At 44.4% G+C, this 19,565-nt stretch overlaps 1 protein-coding gene across 1 annotated transcript in view; it reads right to left on the bottom strand.

Annotated features, from left to right (window-relative positions):
• The window catches only part of RBP1 (retinol binding protein 1), a 38,674-nt gene that overhangs the window by 13,223 nt on the left and 5,886 nt on the right, over positions 1-19,565 (bottom strand). The window contains exon 2 of the mRNA XM_040348851.1: positions 17,145-17,323. Within this exon, the coding sequence (XP_040204785.1) occupies positions 17,145-17,323 (179 nt within the window). The remainder of the gene's footprint in view (positions 1-17,144; positions 17,324-19,565) is intronic.

Raw genomic sequence — 19,565 nt, 5'->3', positions numbered from 1 at the left:
TACTTCTCCTGTGGATCACAGGAGTGCAGTTCATTCCGCAATCCTGCGACTCATTTTCAGCTGACAGCGGGCTGAAGTCCGCTGTCGGCTGAAATCACAGAGACGGTCCAGGCTGAGGAAAGATCGAGGCCATATGGTTGGGATCCACCCAGATGCATGGATTGGCACCTGGCTCAGCCTCTAAGAGCCTGAGCCAGCCGCTCCCACCCCCTCCACAGCCCAGCGCTCCAGTGAAAGTGCGGGGAGCATAGCAGAGAGGCTTTCTGCTTAGGGGGTCTTTGATAACTCAGTTCTGAGTCTTGGAGAACCAAAAAAGAAAACCTCAACAAACTTCTCTTATAAAGCTGAACTCCAGGCAAAGCCTTTGGCTTATCTGAAATCCATTCTCTATGCCTTCACAGTGTTTCCTGGGCAACAGTCATGTCATTATTGTTAATGTTATGCCCCTTGCCATGATATTGTTTTCTATGTGCCTTCCATTGAGCCAGCATTGATCTGCATAAATCAAAGCAACTTAATGTTTATATGGGGATGGTCCCTTCCTATTGCGCTGACAACCACCAAGAATCTATAAACAAATTCCTGTTGAACGTGTATTGCTTCTTAGCCTTTTAGCCAAGATCAAGTGTAAAGATAACTTACGCGTTTATCCTCACTGACCCCAACATTCACTTCTGTTGCTGTCTCTGTGAATCGGAGCAGAACGTAAAAAAAATGTCCATTCAGTTTTATTTGTTGCAATGAAATACCAGAGATTTCCAGCAACATATCAGATTTATGGGCCTCTTGGTTCTCCTCAGTCATTGGGAGCTGGCTTCCTCTGCTCGGGCAGCTAGCCTCTAACATTGTGCTCCAGGTTCACCTACTGGCTTCTATGAGCTCCTGCAGTAGGGTGACCAGACATCCCCAGTTTCAGGGGACAGTTCCCTGAATGAGGACACTGTCCCCGGACCAAGTCTGTCCCTGGTTTTGTCCCCAGATTGGATTTAATAGTGGGCAGGGGCAATTTCAAAGACAGTCAGTGCAGAATAAAAATAAAAAAATTAGAATTAAACACCCCCGCTCTGCCGTGCCTACTAGCATAGGGGGGTTGTATTTTTTTCATTATCTGTGCCCCTTTCTGATGATCATATGCTGGTCGGAGCGGAGGGAATATTTCTTCCGTTTCGGGCGCATGCCCATTCAGCTCCGCTCACATGTTTTTCTGCCTTGGCTCAAATCCTGGCCAGCCACCTGCTTATCTCCTTGCCTTCCCTGGTGGAGTGATCTTTCTCCGCTTAGCATCCAGTAGGAGCCGAGGCCCGGGGAGTAAGTCTTGAGAGGCTGTGAGGCGGGCGGCGACGGGCAGAGAGTCGCTAATTGTTGCCATTACTAGTAAAAAAAATAAAAATATGTCCCTGATTTCATTTTAAAAATCTGGTCACCTTATCCTGCAGCCTTTTAGGGTATTTGATGTAGTATCCCAACATGCTTGTTGTCTAGTTGCATTACATACTAGCACATTATGTGAAACTTACCTGAAAAATGAAGCCTTCCAATGATACGATCGCTGGAGACAGCTTCCATGTTCACCTGTCTTGCTTCCAAGGTTGCAGACTCCGGCGATGATGTCACTCCCGTGGATGCGTGCGGGAGCCGCCGCTCACAGCACAGGGCTCTGAAGGAATGGCATGGGTGGCCGTTCCTTTAGAGTGCATGTACAGTAAATATCTCCTATATGTGCATCGTATTTACACTACCTATGGGTAAGCCTTATTATACGCTTACCTATAGGTAAAATGTACAGATGGAAGCTTACTACCTCATTAAAGTGGTTGTAAACCCTCAAAAAAACAAAACAACCTACATGGCACAGCTACTGAAGGAACGGCACGAGAGAGCCGTTTCTTCAGTGCGCATGTGCTGATGATGTCGGCACATGTGGATATAGTGAATATCTCCTAAACGGTGCAAGTTTAGGAGATATTCGCGGTACCTACAGGTAAGCCTTATTATAGGCAAAAGTGGTAGTAAAGGGTTTTTTAGGTAGCCTAGCTTTTGCTGCAAAACTCATGATCAATAGGTTGTGCCACCTGCAGTAGCTCCTCTTGCCACTGGATGTTGCTAGCCTTTGTACTAACATCTCTAGTCCAGCAATACATTTTTTGGTAAACTTCTTACTTACACTGAACCAGTGTTCATTTTGGCTGCAAATTTTTTTATTTGGTTTTAGTCTAAAGCCCTGTACACACGATCGGGTATCTGATGGAATCTAGTCCGATGGATTTTTTCGTCGGATATCCGATGAAGCTGACTTTCATCAGTCTTGCCTACACACCATCGGTCGAAAATCCGACTGTGTCCAACGCGGTGACGTAAAACACCATGACGTGATGAGAAAAATGAAGTTCAATGCTTCCGAGCATGCGTCGACTTGATTCTGAGCATGTGTGGATTTTTGACCGATGGACTTCCACACAGACGATCGTTTTTTTCTATCGTTTTTTTTATCCATAGGAAAATTTTAAAACATTTTCTATTTTTTTTTCACCGATGGAAAACAAACCAATGGGGCCCACACACGATCGGTTTGTCCGATGAAAACGGTCCATTTTCATCAGACAAACCGATCGTGTGTACAGGGCTTTAGTCTTAGGACTAAAATGGCAATCTGTGTTGCTAGACACAGCCTTGATCTTGTGTTTATATGCTACACTTACCCAATTATTGTTGAACCATACCCATTTTAAAATTTCTGCCTAATCACAATACCCAGAAATCAGTTTACTATTTTAATAATCTCTGCAAAAATAAACGACTGCCTCTTTGCACTCTGCTGCTTCCCTTGTGGTCGCCCTTTCAAACTTAGCTTCCTCTGCTTCCCAGAACCGTAGCATGTTATCTGCTCTGAATAAGGTTTCTTCCGCCAAATTACACACTACTAATCCCCAGCCTTGGCACAAGTCACAACAGATTTCTACATAAAGCCACATGTGTAGCTTAACACAAGTAGAGAAAACCTGGTCTGAACAGAAATTTCCTCGAATGAGCCAAAACTCTGTCATTTTAAAGGCTAAACAAATGCATATATACACACAAATAAATAAACCATGAAAAGGCCATTAAAAGATAAAATAAATGAAGCGGTAGCAATTTTCACTTCCAATACAGTGTACAGAGCTCTCCACCAAAGTACTTTTTTTTTGCTACTAGATGTCCTCAGTCTGTTGGCCAGCATCAATCAACTCACTTCCTCTGAGCCCGATTTGTCCTGGACCTGCCCAAGCCAGTGATGAGCTCATCACTCTGTCACCCTGCTCTCTTTTCCTTATCTGTGAGATTGTGAAGCAGATCCCATGGTTCACTCTTTGAATATAATTGCCATTCTGAGTTTTGACCACAAGAGGCCGCTGTTTCTACAGACTGTAAGCTCTTGCTTATTTAGAGGAGGTGGAGCTGAGCTGGAGAAGCTGGAATCAGGAAGCAGTTGGAGCAGACATGTTTTGTGGGACTGTGTGAAAATTCAATCTGTTCGCATCCAGGGGGGACCGTGCGCCCTAGAGCTTCAGGAACGGCAGCTGAGTAATCACCATTCAGTACAGAGCCGGAGGAAGAAGGGATAGTTTTTCCAGAAAGGCTGATAGGAGCTGAGAGACAGAGAACTACCTCACTTGCAGTACCTCATGTTTGCTGAAAGGACTTTCGTTAATCGGTTGGAAGACATCATCGGCTACAGTTCAAGACCCGGGTCAATAATATCGTGCACGCACCGCCTAGTGATGTTTGGCGCCTAAAGATTAGGCCTGTAGTTAGTCAGTCAGGGTCATTACAGTGCATCAGGCCAAAAGTGTTGCTACCATTAGTACAAGGATCCTGCTACTTAAAGAGACATTGCATACGGAGAGCAATCTTCCAAACTACAAACCTGTTTAGTGTCTTCATTAAGGAAGTAAAAAACTTACACACGTGTTATTATACCGGTTATGTAAAAGGGAGGGGATAAATATTGCATAGAAGTGTTTGTAAGCTGCTGTGCTGTACCCCAGATTACCCCGAAACTAAGCATATACACAATCGTTCGTGTTCTTATAAGGGTAATAAAGGTACGGAGGGACAGTCCTAGTTGTATCCTCCAATAGGCAAATTACGGCAAATTGCCTCCGTATCCACCCGGGGGCATCTTGCTGTGCAGCACAGGGGTTCTCAGCTACGGCTGGGTGTATGTAACCTTATTGCGGTGTTCATTTTGGGGTTTCGGTTTAATACCTTGTTACAGTAAAAGAAAAGAACTGTTTCACAAAAGTTGGTGTCAAAGTTGGTGTCAAAGTTGCTTTCCTCGTTCGTGACTTCGCTGTATCTTGGAGAGCCCACCCCGGTACACGACTTGCATATCAACGTGCTTCTTGACAACACATGAACTGTTTAGATCCTTGTACTGCTTCTTCCTCTCACATGTCAGCCCTGCTGTACAGGTATGCAAGTGTAGCGCTACCCCCGAAGGAGCCGCTGGTTGAATTTGGGGATCGGCTTATTAAGTTACCCTGGCGTTGTCTAGGGGTGCAATTGTAGAAACAAACAGCGAGCGAAGGTCCAGACAGTGAACAAAGGTCGTTTTCAATGCTTTATTTTCCAGGCCAACACGGCCAACATCAACATCAATTGGGAAGGACAAAGTTGATGAATAGAGAGAGAGGAAGAACCTTGCAGTATCAGGCCTGGATATTAAATAGAGCAGTCAGTACTGCTCTGCATAGTACCAATTTGTAACTCGTCGCCACTCCAACTGAGTGGGTAAAGTGCCCTCGGACAGACCCCTTTTTTTTTACAGGCCTGGCAGCCAAGACGTCACTTTAGGATTTCTGGGAGGAACAGGCCTCTCTCACATTCCCGGCTCGGGCCTCTGCCACAGGCCAATTACAATAACTGAGCTAGATAGATAGATGGAGCGAATCCTCCCAGTAGATTTCTGCATCGGTCACCAGATGACAGCGAACATACCTGTCAGTACTCTGGTCACCGGATCCCCAATTGGTTTGTTCAGGCTCTGTTGGACGACCTGCCTCTGGGTCCTCCTCAATCCGACTTCCCAATCAAACGGCACCCAGCCTGGGATCCTTTCAATAGAACCGGAAACCCAGACAGTCACTGGGGTCCCCTTGTACCTCCGGATGAGGTTCCAAGCAGTCTGCAATTATGGCCAGGTGGGCCACGCCGGCGGGGTCCATGGATGCGCGCACCCTGAAGGTGGATGCCGCACCTGGAACGAGGACCCCGCGAAGATTTTAGAACACATGACACCTCTCACAGATATACTCCTCTCCAGCACGCCCCGCAAGGAAAAAAAGCTCCCCTGATTGGCTGCTGGATAAACGTACTCTGCCAGAACCCCTCTGGCGCCAACTGCTGGCCAGGGATGACATTGCATCCCTGGACCACAGACTGACCCAGTGGACATTTCTGGAATGACAGAAGTCCCAAAATGTAAACAAATAGTGAATGGGAGCAAGATAACTCTCCCATTCCCCACTAACTTTAGTGTAGTGCCCATACTGAAAGTAAGGGGGCGCTACATAAGCACAGTGGCTGCCCATGCCTTGTGGGCGCATGGGCGATGGCCCCCCCATCCCTGCCACCGCCCCCCTATTCATGCACCCGGCCCCTTTCAGGACACCGGGCACATAAATTCATAAGGCAGGGGGTGTTTTTTTTTTTAAGCACCCGATTAGAGCCAGCGGCTCTAATAAGCTTCAAAATAGGATGGGCTCAGGGTGCAGAGAGTGCGCCCCGATCCCAACCAATTGTGTAACGATAGCGAATGAATTTTTCCACCAACATCCCTCCCCACCAATCAGGAGACAGGTCTTCATACCCGTTTCCCGATTTTACAAAGCGCCAGGCGATCCTAATGGAGGAGGTGGACCTTTCATTCATCCACCTGTCTTCCATTCAAATGTTGTTCTTAATTCATAGAAGCAATGGACTTGTATACACACACGATAGGATAAGCCTCCATCGGACATTTGAAAGCCAGAAAGTTTGTCTGCACAGCGAACATTTGTCCGATGAAAAACACAAATAGCCGGATTCAGGTAGAATGGGGCTGGGCGTAGGTTACGTTCACGTCAAAAGCATTGAGTATTTGCGACGTGATTCTGAGCATGCGCCATACGAACGGCCTTCATTTACATAGGGTCACGGTTAATTTAAATGTAGCCCGCCCACTACATGCCTACTTTGAATTAGCCCATTTGAATTTAAAACGACGTTGCCCACACACCATCGTTTTAAAAAAATGATCTAGCAAAGCGCGGTGACGTACAACACGTACGACGGCACTATAAAGGGGAAGTTCCGTTCGCCTTTGGGCTGCTTTAGCCGATTCCGTGTTAGTAAAAGACAATTCGCGCTTTTCTGTCTGTTACAGCGTGATGAATGTGCTTACTCCATCATGAACAGTAGTTTTATCAGAACGAGCGCTCCCATCTCATAACTTGCTTCTGAGCATGCGCGGGTTTTTTATGTCGTTTTAGCCCACACACACAATCATTTTTTACAACCCGAAAAACGACAGTTTAAAAATGCAGCATGTTCGGATTTTTTTTTTTATGTTTTTCAGAAACTGAAAAATGATGTGTAGCCCACACGCGATCATTTTAAATGACGTTTTTGAAAAACAACGTTTTTTTCATGCCGAAAAATGATCGTGTGTACGCGGCATAAGGCCCCTTTCACACCGAGGAGTTTTTCAGGCGGTACAGCGCTAAAAATAGCGCTGCTATACAGTCTGAAAAACTCCTGCCCAGCCTTCTTAATGTGAAAGCCCGCGGGCAGGAGAGAAAAAAAATCTCCTGCAAGCAGCATCTTTGGAGCGGTGAGAGGAGCGGTATGTATACCGCTCCTTCCCATTTAAAACAATGGGATACCGCGGTATTAACCCTTTATCGGCCGCTAGCGGGGGTTAATACCGCACCGCTAGCGGCCAAATCCCGTGGCAATTCCGACGGTATAGCGCCTCTATTTTTTAGTGCCGCTATACCGCCACCGCGCCTCCCCCCCCAGTGTGAAAGGGGCCTTAATGAAAGAGTCAATGAAATACTAAAATGTTTACTATACGCTAACAGATTTCTAAAGATTTACATATTTGCTTATCTAGGAGATATGGCTGGTCTAGGTTTCTTGCAAAGGGAATGTCGTTGGTTTTCAAATTTTTTTTTTTTTTTTAAATGTACACCTGAAAATGTGTATATTATTTAAAACAGAGGAGTGCCACCCAGTGGTCAAATTATGATTTTAAAGGAATTACAGTATAATGGTCAGCAGACTTTTTTTTTTTCCCCAAGGCAAAATGTAAAAAAAAAAAAAAAAAAAAAAAAAAAACATATTTTCTGGAAAACATGCACAGCTCATTTAAACATGCTAGGGGTACAGAAAAAAACAATGTTGATGTGACAGAAATTTGGGGCCAGATTCTCGTACAGCGGCGTAATTTTGTGCGGGCGTAACGTATCCGCTTTAAGTTACGCCTCCGCAACTTAGACGGGCAAGTGCTGTATCCTCAAAGCACTTGCTCCGTAAGTTGCGGCGGCGCATCGTAAATCGGCCGGCGTAAGCCCGCCTAATTCAAATTTGGATCAGGGGGGCGTGTTTTATGTAAATGTACTGTGACCTGACGTGATTGACGTTTTTCCCGAACGGCGCATGCGCCGTCCGTGGAATTTCCCAGTGTTCATTGCTCCAAAGTACGCCGCAAGGACGTCATTGGTTTCGACGTGAACGTAAATGACGTCCAGCCCCATTCACGGACGACTTACGCAAACGACGTAACTTTTTCAAATTTCGACACTGGAACGACGGCCATACTTAACATTGGTACGCTGCAGTTATGCCTCATATAGCAGGGGCAACATTACGCCGGGAAAAGCCCAACGTAAACGGCGTATCCTTTCTGCGTCGGCCGCGCGTACGTTCGGGAATTCGCGTATCTAGCTAATTTACATATTTCAACGCGTAAATCAGCTTACACGCCCCTAGCGCCCAGCATAAAAATGCAGTTAGGCTCCGACGGTGTAAGAGACTTACGGATGTAATAGAAATCTATGCGTAACTGATTCTAAGAATCAGGCGCATAGATACGACGGCTCGGATTCGGACTTACGACGGCGTACATGGCGCTACGCCGTCGTAAGTCCTCTGAGAATCCAGGCCATAGTGTTCTCCTTTCTCTTTGGCATGACAACACAGTGTACGTTTGGCTCTAAATTGCAAACCATGTGTTGTCATGGTTATCTTTATACACGTACATAGGAGGGAGACATTCTGCTGTCAAACCTCGTTCATGTCTCTGCGTAGCGGGAACGCACATTCCTGCAAGCGTTTTTTTTTTAAGGCATGTTTAAGTGTTTTTGCTTGTCACGCAAGGGGCTGCCCATTCATGTGAATGGGCTGCCCTTTATGCAACAACCCCTCCAAAGAAGCTCCAAAAACTTTTTAGAGCGGACTCAGCGGAGTGTGCTTTTTGGTGTGTTTGCACCGCATTTCTGAAACACAAGCCAAAGTGTGTATTGTCTGTGTAGTTTGCCACACGTTTAGAAGCACACAGATGTGAATGGAGCCTCATTATTCTTGTGCAACTGTTTGGTGTGCCGTTAATTAATGGCACCGAAAGAGCAAATAGTTAGGTGTATAAAAACGTGACCATACACTATACAATCTGATTATACAATCTCTGTATGATCTCCTTTAGATTTACCAAAACTATATAATTAGGGGGACACACCATCTATCCAATCAGGCAGGCCCTTGCACTACATAGGTGATGGTAGATCTAAAGGAGATTGTACAGTGAGCTTTACCGAACCCAGGATTATTCTTCTCCTGTTCTCAATATTACAACACTATCCACATAGGCTTTGAATAATTAAGCGATATGGATAGATCACCAACCACAGGATGGGCTGTGGGTGTCTATAGTAGCGCAGTGCCACGTCCTAGATATATTGGGACAACAAGGCACGGATTCAGATAGAGATACAACGGCGTATCTCCTGATACGCCGTCGTATCTCTGAGTTCCGTCCGTCGTATCTATGCGCCTGATTCATAGAATCAGGTTCCACATAGATCTCCCTAAGATCCGACAGGTGTAAGTGACTTACGCCGTCGGATCTTAGGCTGCAATTCCAGACCGGCAGCTAGGTGGCGTTTTTGTTTTTTGTACGCGACCAATATGCAAATGAGGAGTTCCGCCGATTCAGAAACGAACGCCCGACCGGCGCTTTTTTTTCACGTTGTTTGCGTTCGGCTGTTTCCGGCGGATAGTTACCCCTGCTATATGCGGCGTATCCTATGTTAAGTATGGCCGTCGTTCCCGGGTCGAATTTTGAATTTTTTACGTCGTTTGTGTAAGTCGGTCGCGAATACGGATGGACATAATTTACGTTCACATCGAAACCAATGACGTCCTAGCGACGTCATTTGGAGCAATGCAGGCTGGGAAATTTAGGGGACGGCGCATGCGCTGTTCGTTCGGCGCGGGGACGCGCCTGATTTAAATTCTACACGCCCCCTAGCCGCGGAATTTGAATTCCGCCGGGGGATTTACGATCCGCCGGCGCAACTTTAGAGGCAAGTGCTTTCTAAATACAGCACTTGCCTCAACTGCATTTTCATCCATCCGTTGCAGATGAAAATGGGACATACATTGGTCCCTATGTGATTGCGGGTGTCAGCAGATGAGCATCCGCTGACACCCGTAATCACCCGCCTCCGCAAAGCTCCGATTTTTCGGACGGAAGAAAATTATATTTTTTCTTCCGTCTGGCAGATCGGATGAACACGGACATAAGGTCCGTGTTCATCCGATCCCCCCATAGGGGAGAGCGGAGGAAAGACAGGGCGGTCCCTGCACAGTGTGCGGGGACCGCCCTGTCAGCCGACGGCTCAGCAGGGATTTTACAGAGGATCCCCTCTGAGCTGACGTGTGAAAGGGCCCTTTCTCTTCTTTTTTTGCAATAACCTTCACAGGTTATATGTCAATACAAATATTTGTATTTTTATAATTGGTTCCTACAAAGTCCATTTTTCTGTACCTTTTAACACTTGTTGTCCCAATATCCACATAGGCTGTTATGTGATCACTCAGCTCCTGCACACTCTTCCAAAAGGAACTGCGGCTGTGTATTTAGTGAGAAAGGTATTCACTGATTGCATTGAAAAAATATATACATCCAATGAGGTGGGTGATAGTTATCTGCTGGAAGGGGAGGGCAGATGGAGAGTGTGTCCTAATATGATCAGCTGGTAAACTACTTTCATGTTTGCTTTTGGTCGGGAAAACCGGCCCTGTGTTTGCTCCAGAGCAAAAAAAAAAAAAAAAAAAAAAAAAAAAAAAAGAGAACTCTCTTTTTTTCCCCACCGCGATTCTCAGCGTTTTTTTGCTTGTCAGTTTTCCTATGGGAAACACTGCAGTGGAGCATACACATGGCCGGTTTTCGCAACCAAAACTGTCATGGCAGTATTCCTGTCTGGAAAACCAACCGTGTGTACACGGGAAAAGCAACCAAGCAGGTTCTCGGTTTTCAGGGCGGACTTTTGACCGCCGGGAAAACCGATCGTGTATATGAGGCACAAGCCATCCAGCACCCAGGGCAAAGATACAAAACTGACACCCACCCCCCCTCCCCTGCTTCTGTGAATAGAATCACCCATGTGTGAGCATAGGGGACCCCATTCCCAGCAGCCACCTGCTTGTTTCGGTATCACTGCACAACTCCATATCTGCCAATCAGGTTTCATGGGGACCCAGAAGTGCACAGTGACATTGTTCTCTGCTTCTGCTGGTCCCCTCACACCAATTATGAATAGCGCTGGAGCAGCAATAGCCCAAATAATAATAATAAAAAAAAGGCAGAGCATGCATGCCAGTAGTAGAGTATGTAGTAGCACAAATTAGGGGGAATGGGTTGTTTATGTCAAATCAGCTAGCTATGAATAAAATTTTAACTAAAGGCAAAAACAAATTTTTTCATTTTGGATAGAGTAAAGGAGGGTTATAAACTCTGTCTTTTTTTGTGTCCCATTGGGTAGATTTCCCTTCACTTCCTGTGCCATAGTAGAAACAATGTGAGGAAATCCCAGGGTGTCATCTGGGTCACCTGAACTACTGTAGTGTCCCCATTGGAAGATTTGCCCTCTATTAGTGTTCTGTTGTCAACCAAAATTGTGGAATTTTCTTTTACTTTTGGAGATGACAGTAAACAGGACAAATAGAGAGGGTGAATCTCTCTATGGGCCCTTTCACACCTGCGGACCGTATGTCCGTTTTTCATCCATCTGTTTTCAGATGAAATATGGACATACACGTATCCCTATTGGATTGCGGATGTCAGCGAATGAACAGCAGACGGTCCGTATTCATCCGATCCCCCCATAGAGGGGAGCAGAGATCTGACAGGGCATATCATCTGCCGGCTCAGCGAGGGATCAACCGAGCGATCCCCGCTGAGCAAGCGGATGATAAAGGTACGGATCCTCACGGGATCCGTACATGTGAAAGGGCCCTTATGGGAACACAGGCAGCAATAAAACTGAAAAGGTGTTCTAATCCCTCTCCACTCTATCCAAAACTAATAATAATAATAATAATAATAATAATAATAATGCTCTTAGTTACACTGTAACATGTATTTAGTAGCTAATGTTAGAAAAAAAAAAAAGGTGGAAATTAAAGGAACACTAAAGGTTCGTTTTTTTATTAGATCAATTGATTGCTGTAAGCTAGAGCATTTAAATATCACTTACCTCGTTTTTCCTTTTGACCTCCAAAATAGAGAAATCCAGGTTTGAAAATGCCATTTCCTGTCTCTCCTCTTCTTGCTTTCCACCAGCATCTGAGCCATTTTGCATGGTGGAAAGCAGAATGTGCTCACCCCCTCCCTATGACTACAGCCCTGCGTGAAGATGCTCTCTTATCCCTCACAGGCATGGAGGCTAAGCCTAATGGGAACTGTAGTTCCCATTAGGCCGTGATGTAGCAAGAATGAATGCGCACCGCAAACCAGGAAGTCAGTGAGAATAATGATTCAGGAGTGACGGAGGTGAATAAAACAGCTCAATTTCAACAGGTATCAAACTAGTTATAATGCAAAACATTACTTTTTACTTTATCAGCTACTGTCAGACTTTAATTTAAGAGGAATTTTTTTTTGTCTTTACAACCCCTTTAAATTTTGTAGTTTTAACATTTGGTGCATGCTTGTGTTGATGTCTCTGAATATCAAAAGTTGCTATTTGCCCTTTTTTTTCAAAATAAACTTAAATAGAATGTCAAAAAAGATACAAAAATATTGTTACAGACAAAGTTACTTTAGGTGTGCTGCAGAAGACTCTCAGAGACTGGGGACACGTTACATGAGACTGCTAGAGACTTCTGTCATCACGGGCTCTTTACCTATGAATTCTCCTATATCTGTGCTCTCGGTAATCCCCTTAAAAATGACCAAAAATATAAAATATAAATAAAATACATGCACTAAAGCCTTGTACACATGATCGGATATCTGATGGAATCTAATCCGATGGATTTTTTCGTCGGATATCAACTCTCATCAGACACCTACACACCATCAGTCAAAAATCCGACCGTGCCAAAACGCGGTGACATAAAACACTACGACGTGCTGAGAAAAATTAAGTTCAATGCTTCCGAGCATGCATGGATTTTTGACAGATGGACTTCCACACAGACGATCGTTTTTTTTCTATCGGTTTTTTATCCATAGGAAAAATTTAAAACATGTTCTATTTTTTTTCACCGATGGAAAACAAACCGATGGGGCCCACACACGATCGGTTTGTCCGATGAAAACAGTCCATCGTCTGTTTTCATCGGACAAACCGATCGTGTGTACAGGGCTTTCCTGAGCGTAGCGTTTTACCGCGATTTTGCAGCGGTTTTTACCGCAATATTTGAGGCGTTTTTTACCGTGATTTGTCGCTGCGTTTTTTACCGCGATTTTGGACACCGATGTTAAAAACAGAAAAACGCCCAAATACGCTCAATTCAAGCGACAAAAAAGGGTCCGGAGCTGGTTTGAGCTTCAGGCATTCGGCGTCAGGCGTTTTGGAGTGGAGATGTGAACCATCTCCATTGAGAATAATGTATTTTTTCCCCTCTAGCGTTTTGGAGCTTCATGCTTCAGGCGACAAAACGCTCAGGTGTGAATGCAGCCTAACCACACCAAAAAGCTGCTGCACCAAATGAATGCCGGACCAAAAAAAAAAAAAAGTGTGCATGCCCCTTTTTAAATGCAGAGAAAGAGAAATTCCAGTTTGTGTATGAGCACAGTAGCATTGGAAGTACAATGCTAGCTATACTATCTGGCTTCTATTAAAGTGTAAAATACAACAATATGTAAAGTGACATACACCTCCTGACTTTACTGCTATTGCAGAATAAAAAAAAAAAAAAAAAAAAAAAAAGAAGGGGGAAGAAGATTGTGTGGGGTTCTGCTTTAAATGTTGTACAGTGCTACGCAAACTGTTGGCGCTATATAAATCCTGTATAATAGTAATAAAAATCTTAGAGAATATTAATTAAAAAGTTCCTTCTGTGGCATATAACCCCTATACTTTGTCCCTCTGCTGCCCCCGGAACATTAAACAATGGGGTTACGAGGACAGCATGATTTCTATGTAAAGGGATAACATGAACGAAGGTGAATAAACTGAAGAGGAAGCGAGTGTTTACACTGGTCATCGGGTGGCGCTTAGCTGATTTCATCCAGATGTTCATGTATATGCAAGTGTAATTCAAAGCTGTGTATTCTCATCTAAAATGACCACTAGGCCTTCAACTAGCACATACATCATACCACTATGTTCTGGAATAACAGATAAGTCCTCTCCAGATAATGACCCTGAATGATTTTCCTCTCAAAGTAAATTAGCTTAGCTTTAAAAGTCTAAAATGTTTCCATTATATCAGAACATCTATATATATCACAGCAAGGAAATACGGGTTTGGATGGGGAATTTAGAACACAAAACATTAAATGCAAGTAATCTTCCTCTGATATATAGGTGTAGATTAATATATATATATATATATATATATATATATATATATATATATATATATATATATATATATATATATATATATATATATATATATATATATATATATATTAATCTACACCTATATATCAATATTACAACATATACTACTACACAAAAGAAGCACAGCCTGTCAAGTCTCACTCTCCGGCCCCCGACTACTACTGGGTGGGGAGCGGAGGAAGATCACTCCGCCAGGGAAGGAAACAAGATAAGCAGGCAGGCGGCTGGCCAGGACTTCAGCCATGGCAGAAGAAAATGCGAGCGAAGCTGAATGGGCATGCGCCCGAAACTGAAGAAATATTCCCTCCGCTCCGAACAGCACATGATCCTCAGATTTCACACTGGAGTCATAGGAGAGGCGCTTTAGAGGAGCCATTTTTAGCTATATAGCGCCTGTAAAGCGCCTCAGTGTGAAAGTAGCCTTAAAGTTGGGACTGTGGTGTCGGGACAAGAGCGAGAGACCTGACACAAAGAGGGTCATTCCTCTGCTCTTCTCCTGCCTGGACTCAGAGCCAAACCTGATTAACGGTAACCAATCCGTTTTAAAGTGTCATATTGTGCTTTATTTTCCATTTAAAGCGGTAGTTCACCCTGACCCACATGATGTTACCATCGAGACAGGCATTGTAGCGCGAGCTACAGTATGCCTGTCCCGATTTTTTTAACCCCGTACTCACCTCGTAGTCGTCCATCGTAGATTTCGGCTCCCGCGGGGAATGGGCGTGCCTATGGAGAGGGAGGATGATTGACAGCCGGCCCTGGCACGTCACTCTCCCCGAAGACAGCCGGAGTAGGTCTCGGCTCTTCACGGCGCGTGCGCACAGGCTATGCGCACGCGTCGTGAAGACCAAGCCTATTTCGGCTATTTCCGGAGAAGCGTGACGCGCCAGAGCCGGCTGTCAATCATCCTCCGTCTCCAGAGGCACGCCCATTCCCCGGTATCTTCGATGGACGACTACAAGGTGAGTATGGGGGGAAAAAATTCGGGACAGGCATACTGTAGCTCGCGCTACAGTGCCTGATTTAAAGGTAAAAGAAAAAAATTTTTTTTTTTTCCTGTCGATAGGGTGAACCCCCGCTTTAAGTGTGCCTCTGCTCTTGTGGACATTCTAGTGTTTGGAATCCCCTGAAAGCAGCTTGAATATAGGATTGAGAGCTATATTGCTCTTAAATCTCAGTTATTGCTCTCTCTTGATTATGTGAATATATATCGTAATGCCGCATACACACGATCAGACATTCCGACAATAAAACTGTAGATTTTTTTTCCCGACGGATTTTGGCTCAAACTTGTCTTGCATACGCACGGTCACACAAATGTTGTCGGTAAATTCCGAACGTCAAGAACGCGGTGACGTACAACACTACGACGAGCCGAGAAAAATTAAGTTCAACGATTCCGAGCATGCGTAGAATTTTTGTGTGTTGAATTGTGTACACACGGTCGGAATTTTCGACAACAACTTTTGTTGTCGGAAAATTTGAGAACCAGCTCTCAAATTTTTGTTGTTGGAAATTCCGACAGCAAATGTCTGATGGAGCCTACACACTGTCGGATTTTTCGACAACAAGCTCACATCGAACATTTGTTGTCGGAAATTCCGACCGTGTGTACGCGGCATTACTGCGTTATTCTTCCACAGAAATATTGCAGTAAAGACAATTTCTGTGTTTTATCATAACGTGTGTGTTTCTCATTGGTCATTGCACTTACACTATTGCGAGAGGGGGCTGAGACTTTTATTAGGGTTGAAAGGCAGAGTAAGGCCCCTTTCATACCTGCGGACCGTATGTCCGCTTTTTCATCCATCTGTTTACGGATGAAAAAGGGACATACATTGATCCCTATGATATAGTGGGTGTCAGGGGATGAACATCCGCTGACACCTGATCTCATCCGGGTCCGCTATGCTCTGATTCTGCAGATGGAGGAAATCCTATTTTTCTATCCGTCTGCGGATTGGATGAACACGGACAGACGGTCCGTGTTCATCCGATCCCCCCATAGGGGAGAATGAAGATCTGACAGGGCGGTCCCTGCACAGTGTGCGGGGACCGCCCTCTCATCCGCCGGCTCAGCGGGCATCAGCGGCGCGATCCCCGCTGAGCAAGCGGAGGTTCACAGGGTGGATCATCACGGACCTGTCCTGTGTGAAAGGGCCCTAGCAAACTGAACATACAAAAGCAGCTCCTTCGGGGGTATCACTACAGTAGTTTTAATGCATTCTGTATATAAACAGGGGCAGGACAACATGTTGCTTTTCACTGAAGACCAGTACAGAGTTACAAGTTTAATAGATTTGAGACACTGTTCACATGGGCATTTTGCCACGTTGCAAAGCTCAGCAGAAAGAATCTGCTCATTGCTGCTGCTGGGATTGGTAGCTGTGTGTGGATAGCAGAAGCCACCAAGCCTGTACACTAACAACAGGATGTAGGCGGTCGCAGCTATTCATGCCTGCTCGCAAAGGCAGCGATTACAGCTGGACGCACACAAAATATGTCCAGCCACAATCACGTCATGCGATTGCTGGATGCGCGAACAGGCATGAATACACGGTCGGCTTTAAACAGCCTGTTATTTCACTGTACAGGTTCGGCGCTCACTGCCGATCACACACAGCTGTCAATCCCAGCTTCTGGAATCAATAGATTCCTGAAGCTGGGATGAGCTGCATTGCAAAACGCCCACCACTAATGTTATTTATTTCCCCAGTGATAAAAGGAAATGTCAGAATTATCAAAACTTCTTCAAAAACAAGAGTCATTTCATGTAACTGAATGAACCTTTACCTTGGAAGCAGTTTGTAAAGCAGGATTAGCATTCAGATTACACTTTCATGTACAACAACTGTCCAGGAAAACTGGTTGACAGTATGTAGATGAAGAAACAAGAGCAATGACAGCTCTGCTGAAAGAGTGCCGAATACATAATATCTCCTCCCAGCAGAGGTGGTAGAGGCTAATACACCAAGATAATACAGAACTAATCTGCTCACTAAGGAACTCTTTGTTAAAGAAATGGGCTAATCTGGCCTTAATTCTTACCATGCATTTGCGATCATCTACTCCAGACAAATCCTCTTCAAACTCCTTTCCCACATCAAACTCCATATTGTAGTTCCTAAAAGTGCTCAGTGTCTTAATCACCATGTGCTCCCCATTCTGAATGATATCTTTGTCCGGCTTCAATAGGGTGGCGATCTTCCTCAGAGCGACATTGACGTCTGTGTAGGGAGGAGAGAAGAAGAATTTTATTGTCCCGTCAAGGGAAACCCTCATACCTGATCAGCCTCTAATCAGTAGTGGTCTGGCTCCCCAATTAAGGGCCTTTATCCTGCTTAGAGGACAAATAGAAGCCATGTGTGTGTGTATACGTTCAGGATCAACATTCCAATGGAATCACTGCACTTTATTCAATGTGTGGGGACTTAGGGGTGAAAAGAAAGAGGCTTTGGCTCAGCAAGCTTAATAGAATTATACAGATTTCACTTAATATGTATTAGGTCACTGATACATAATTGGGAGATTAAAATAAACCGAACATTCAAATTCGCACCAATCATTATGGCGCACATTGCCAAATCGCTTCAATGCTTTAGAAGAAAATAATACTGTCTTTATTAATAGAAGAATGCATGGAATGCAACTACTAGGGGCATTATGGGTGTTTCAATACATGCAGATGACAAGCACTGTCTGTTAGCACTTTGAACCAAAGGATCAACAGTTATTTGCATATATACTTACAATCTAGAACAAAAATACATACATAAACACACACACAATATATATATATATATATATATATATATATATATATATATATATATATATATATATATATATATAATACTAGCTGAATACCCGGCGTTGCCCGGTCTTCCTATCTTAACCTTTTGGGGAGGAAAATCATAGTAATATAAATATACCCATCTTTTATATAAGGGTGTAGGTAAGGGTTAATTTAACTGTCATTTTTTATTTGGCATATAAGTAATATGTGTACCAGGTATTATTGAAATATCTCCAGGTGTACAGAAGTTATGTGGGAACTTACATTTCCCATTGATTTGCATGGGACTTTAAACAAAAACCCCGACCCTCACAAATGGGGGTAGTTAAACTATAGGATAGTTAATTTATCCCTTAAGTGGACAAATAAGTAACATGTGACCCGTTTGGAAGTTATGAAGTAACATGTATTTCCTATAGAGTTGAATGGGACTTTAAAGAAAAACCCCGACCATGGCAAATGGGGGTGGGTAAGGGTTAAACCACCTATCCTATGTTTGTTGCTGACATATAAGTAACATGTGTGCCAAGTTTCATGTTAATATCTTTAGCCGTTTGGACGTGATGCTGGAACATACATACATACACACACACGTTGAGTTTTTTATATATAGATTATATATATAAAAAATGTAATGGTCTGCATAGCAGTGTGTCCTTCTACATTCTCCAGACATGTTCGGTCGTCTGTACAGCCGAGCGGACAGGTTTCCAGCGGACATTTGTCCACCCGACCGTTTTCGAGCGTACAAATGTTTCTTAGCATGCTAAGAAACATGTCCGCTGGAATCCTGTCCGTCGGACATGTTCGGTCGTCTGTACATGTCCGAGCGACCGCCATCCCTCGCATGCGTCGAATCACTTCGACGCATGCATGGAAGCATTGAATTTCAGGGCCGCGCACGTCGCCGCATCATCGTCGCGGCCTCGTCACCGCGTATCGTGTACGCGCGGATTTCTGTATGATGGTGTGTACAGCCATCATACAGAAATCTCCGGGCGGACATGTCCGCTGAAAACGGTCCGGCGGACCGTTTTCATTGGACATGTTTGCCCGTGTGTACGAGGCCCAAGTGGTGTCTTTCAGTACTGGGGTTCTGGGTCAATTTCCAAAATCATTCTCCCTATAATAAAATTCGGGCCAATGAAGTCAGGCTGGGTTATGTATGCATGTTCACAGTGCTACGAAGAACAATACTCATCTGAAAAATTCAACCAACATCTACTGTTTGTGGCTAGCCTCAGGTAAGCCTTATGCCGCGTACACACGATCGGTTATACCGATGAGAATGGTCTGATGGACCGTTTTCATCGGTCAAAACCGATCGTGTGTGGGCGCCATCGGTTAAAAAAAGCCAACTTCTTTTAAATTTAACCAATGGATTCCTAACCGATAGGACAAAACCCATCGTTAGTAGGCATGACCATCGGTTAAAAATCCACGCATGCTCAGAATCAAAGTCGACGCATACTTGGAATCATTGAACTTTGTTTTTTTTCAGCACGTCATTGTGTTTTACATCACCGCGTTCTGACACGATCGTTTTTTTAACCGATGGTGTGTAGGCGCAACGGACCATCAGTCAGCTTCATCGGTTAATCGATAAACGGTCCATCGGTCCGTTCTCATCGAATGGACCGATTGTGTGTACGGGGCATTAATCTCCTGCTGTT

The sequence above is a fragment of the Rana temporaria genome, chromosome 4 (assembly GCF_905171775.1).
Source record: "Rana temporaria chromosome 4, aRanTem1.1, whole genome shotgun sequence".
Classification (NCBI taxonomy): domain Eukaryota; kingdom Metazoa; phylum Chordata; class Amphibia; order Anura; family Ranidae; genus Rana; species Rana temporaria.
The sequence above is the reverse complement of the archived record's forward strand: the minus strand, read 5'-3'. Positions and strand labels throughout refer to the sequence as shown.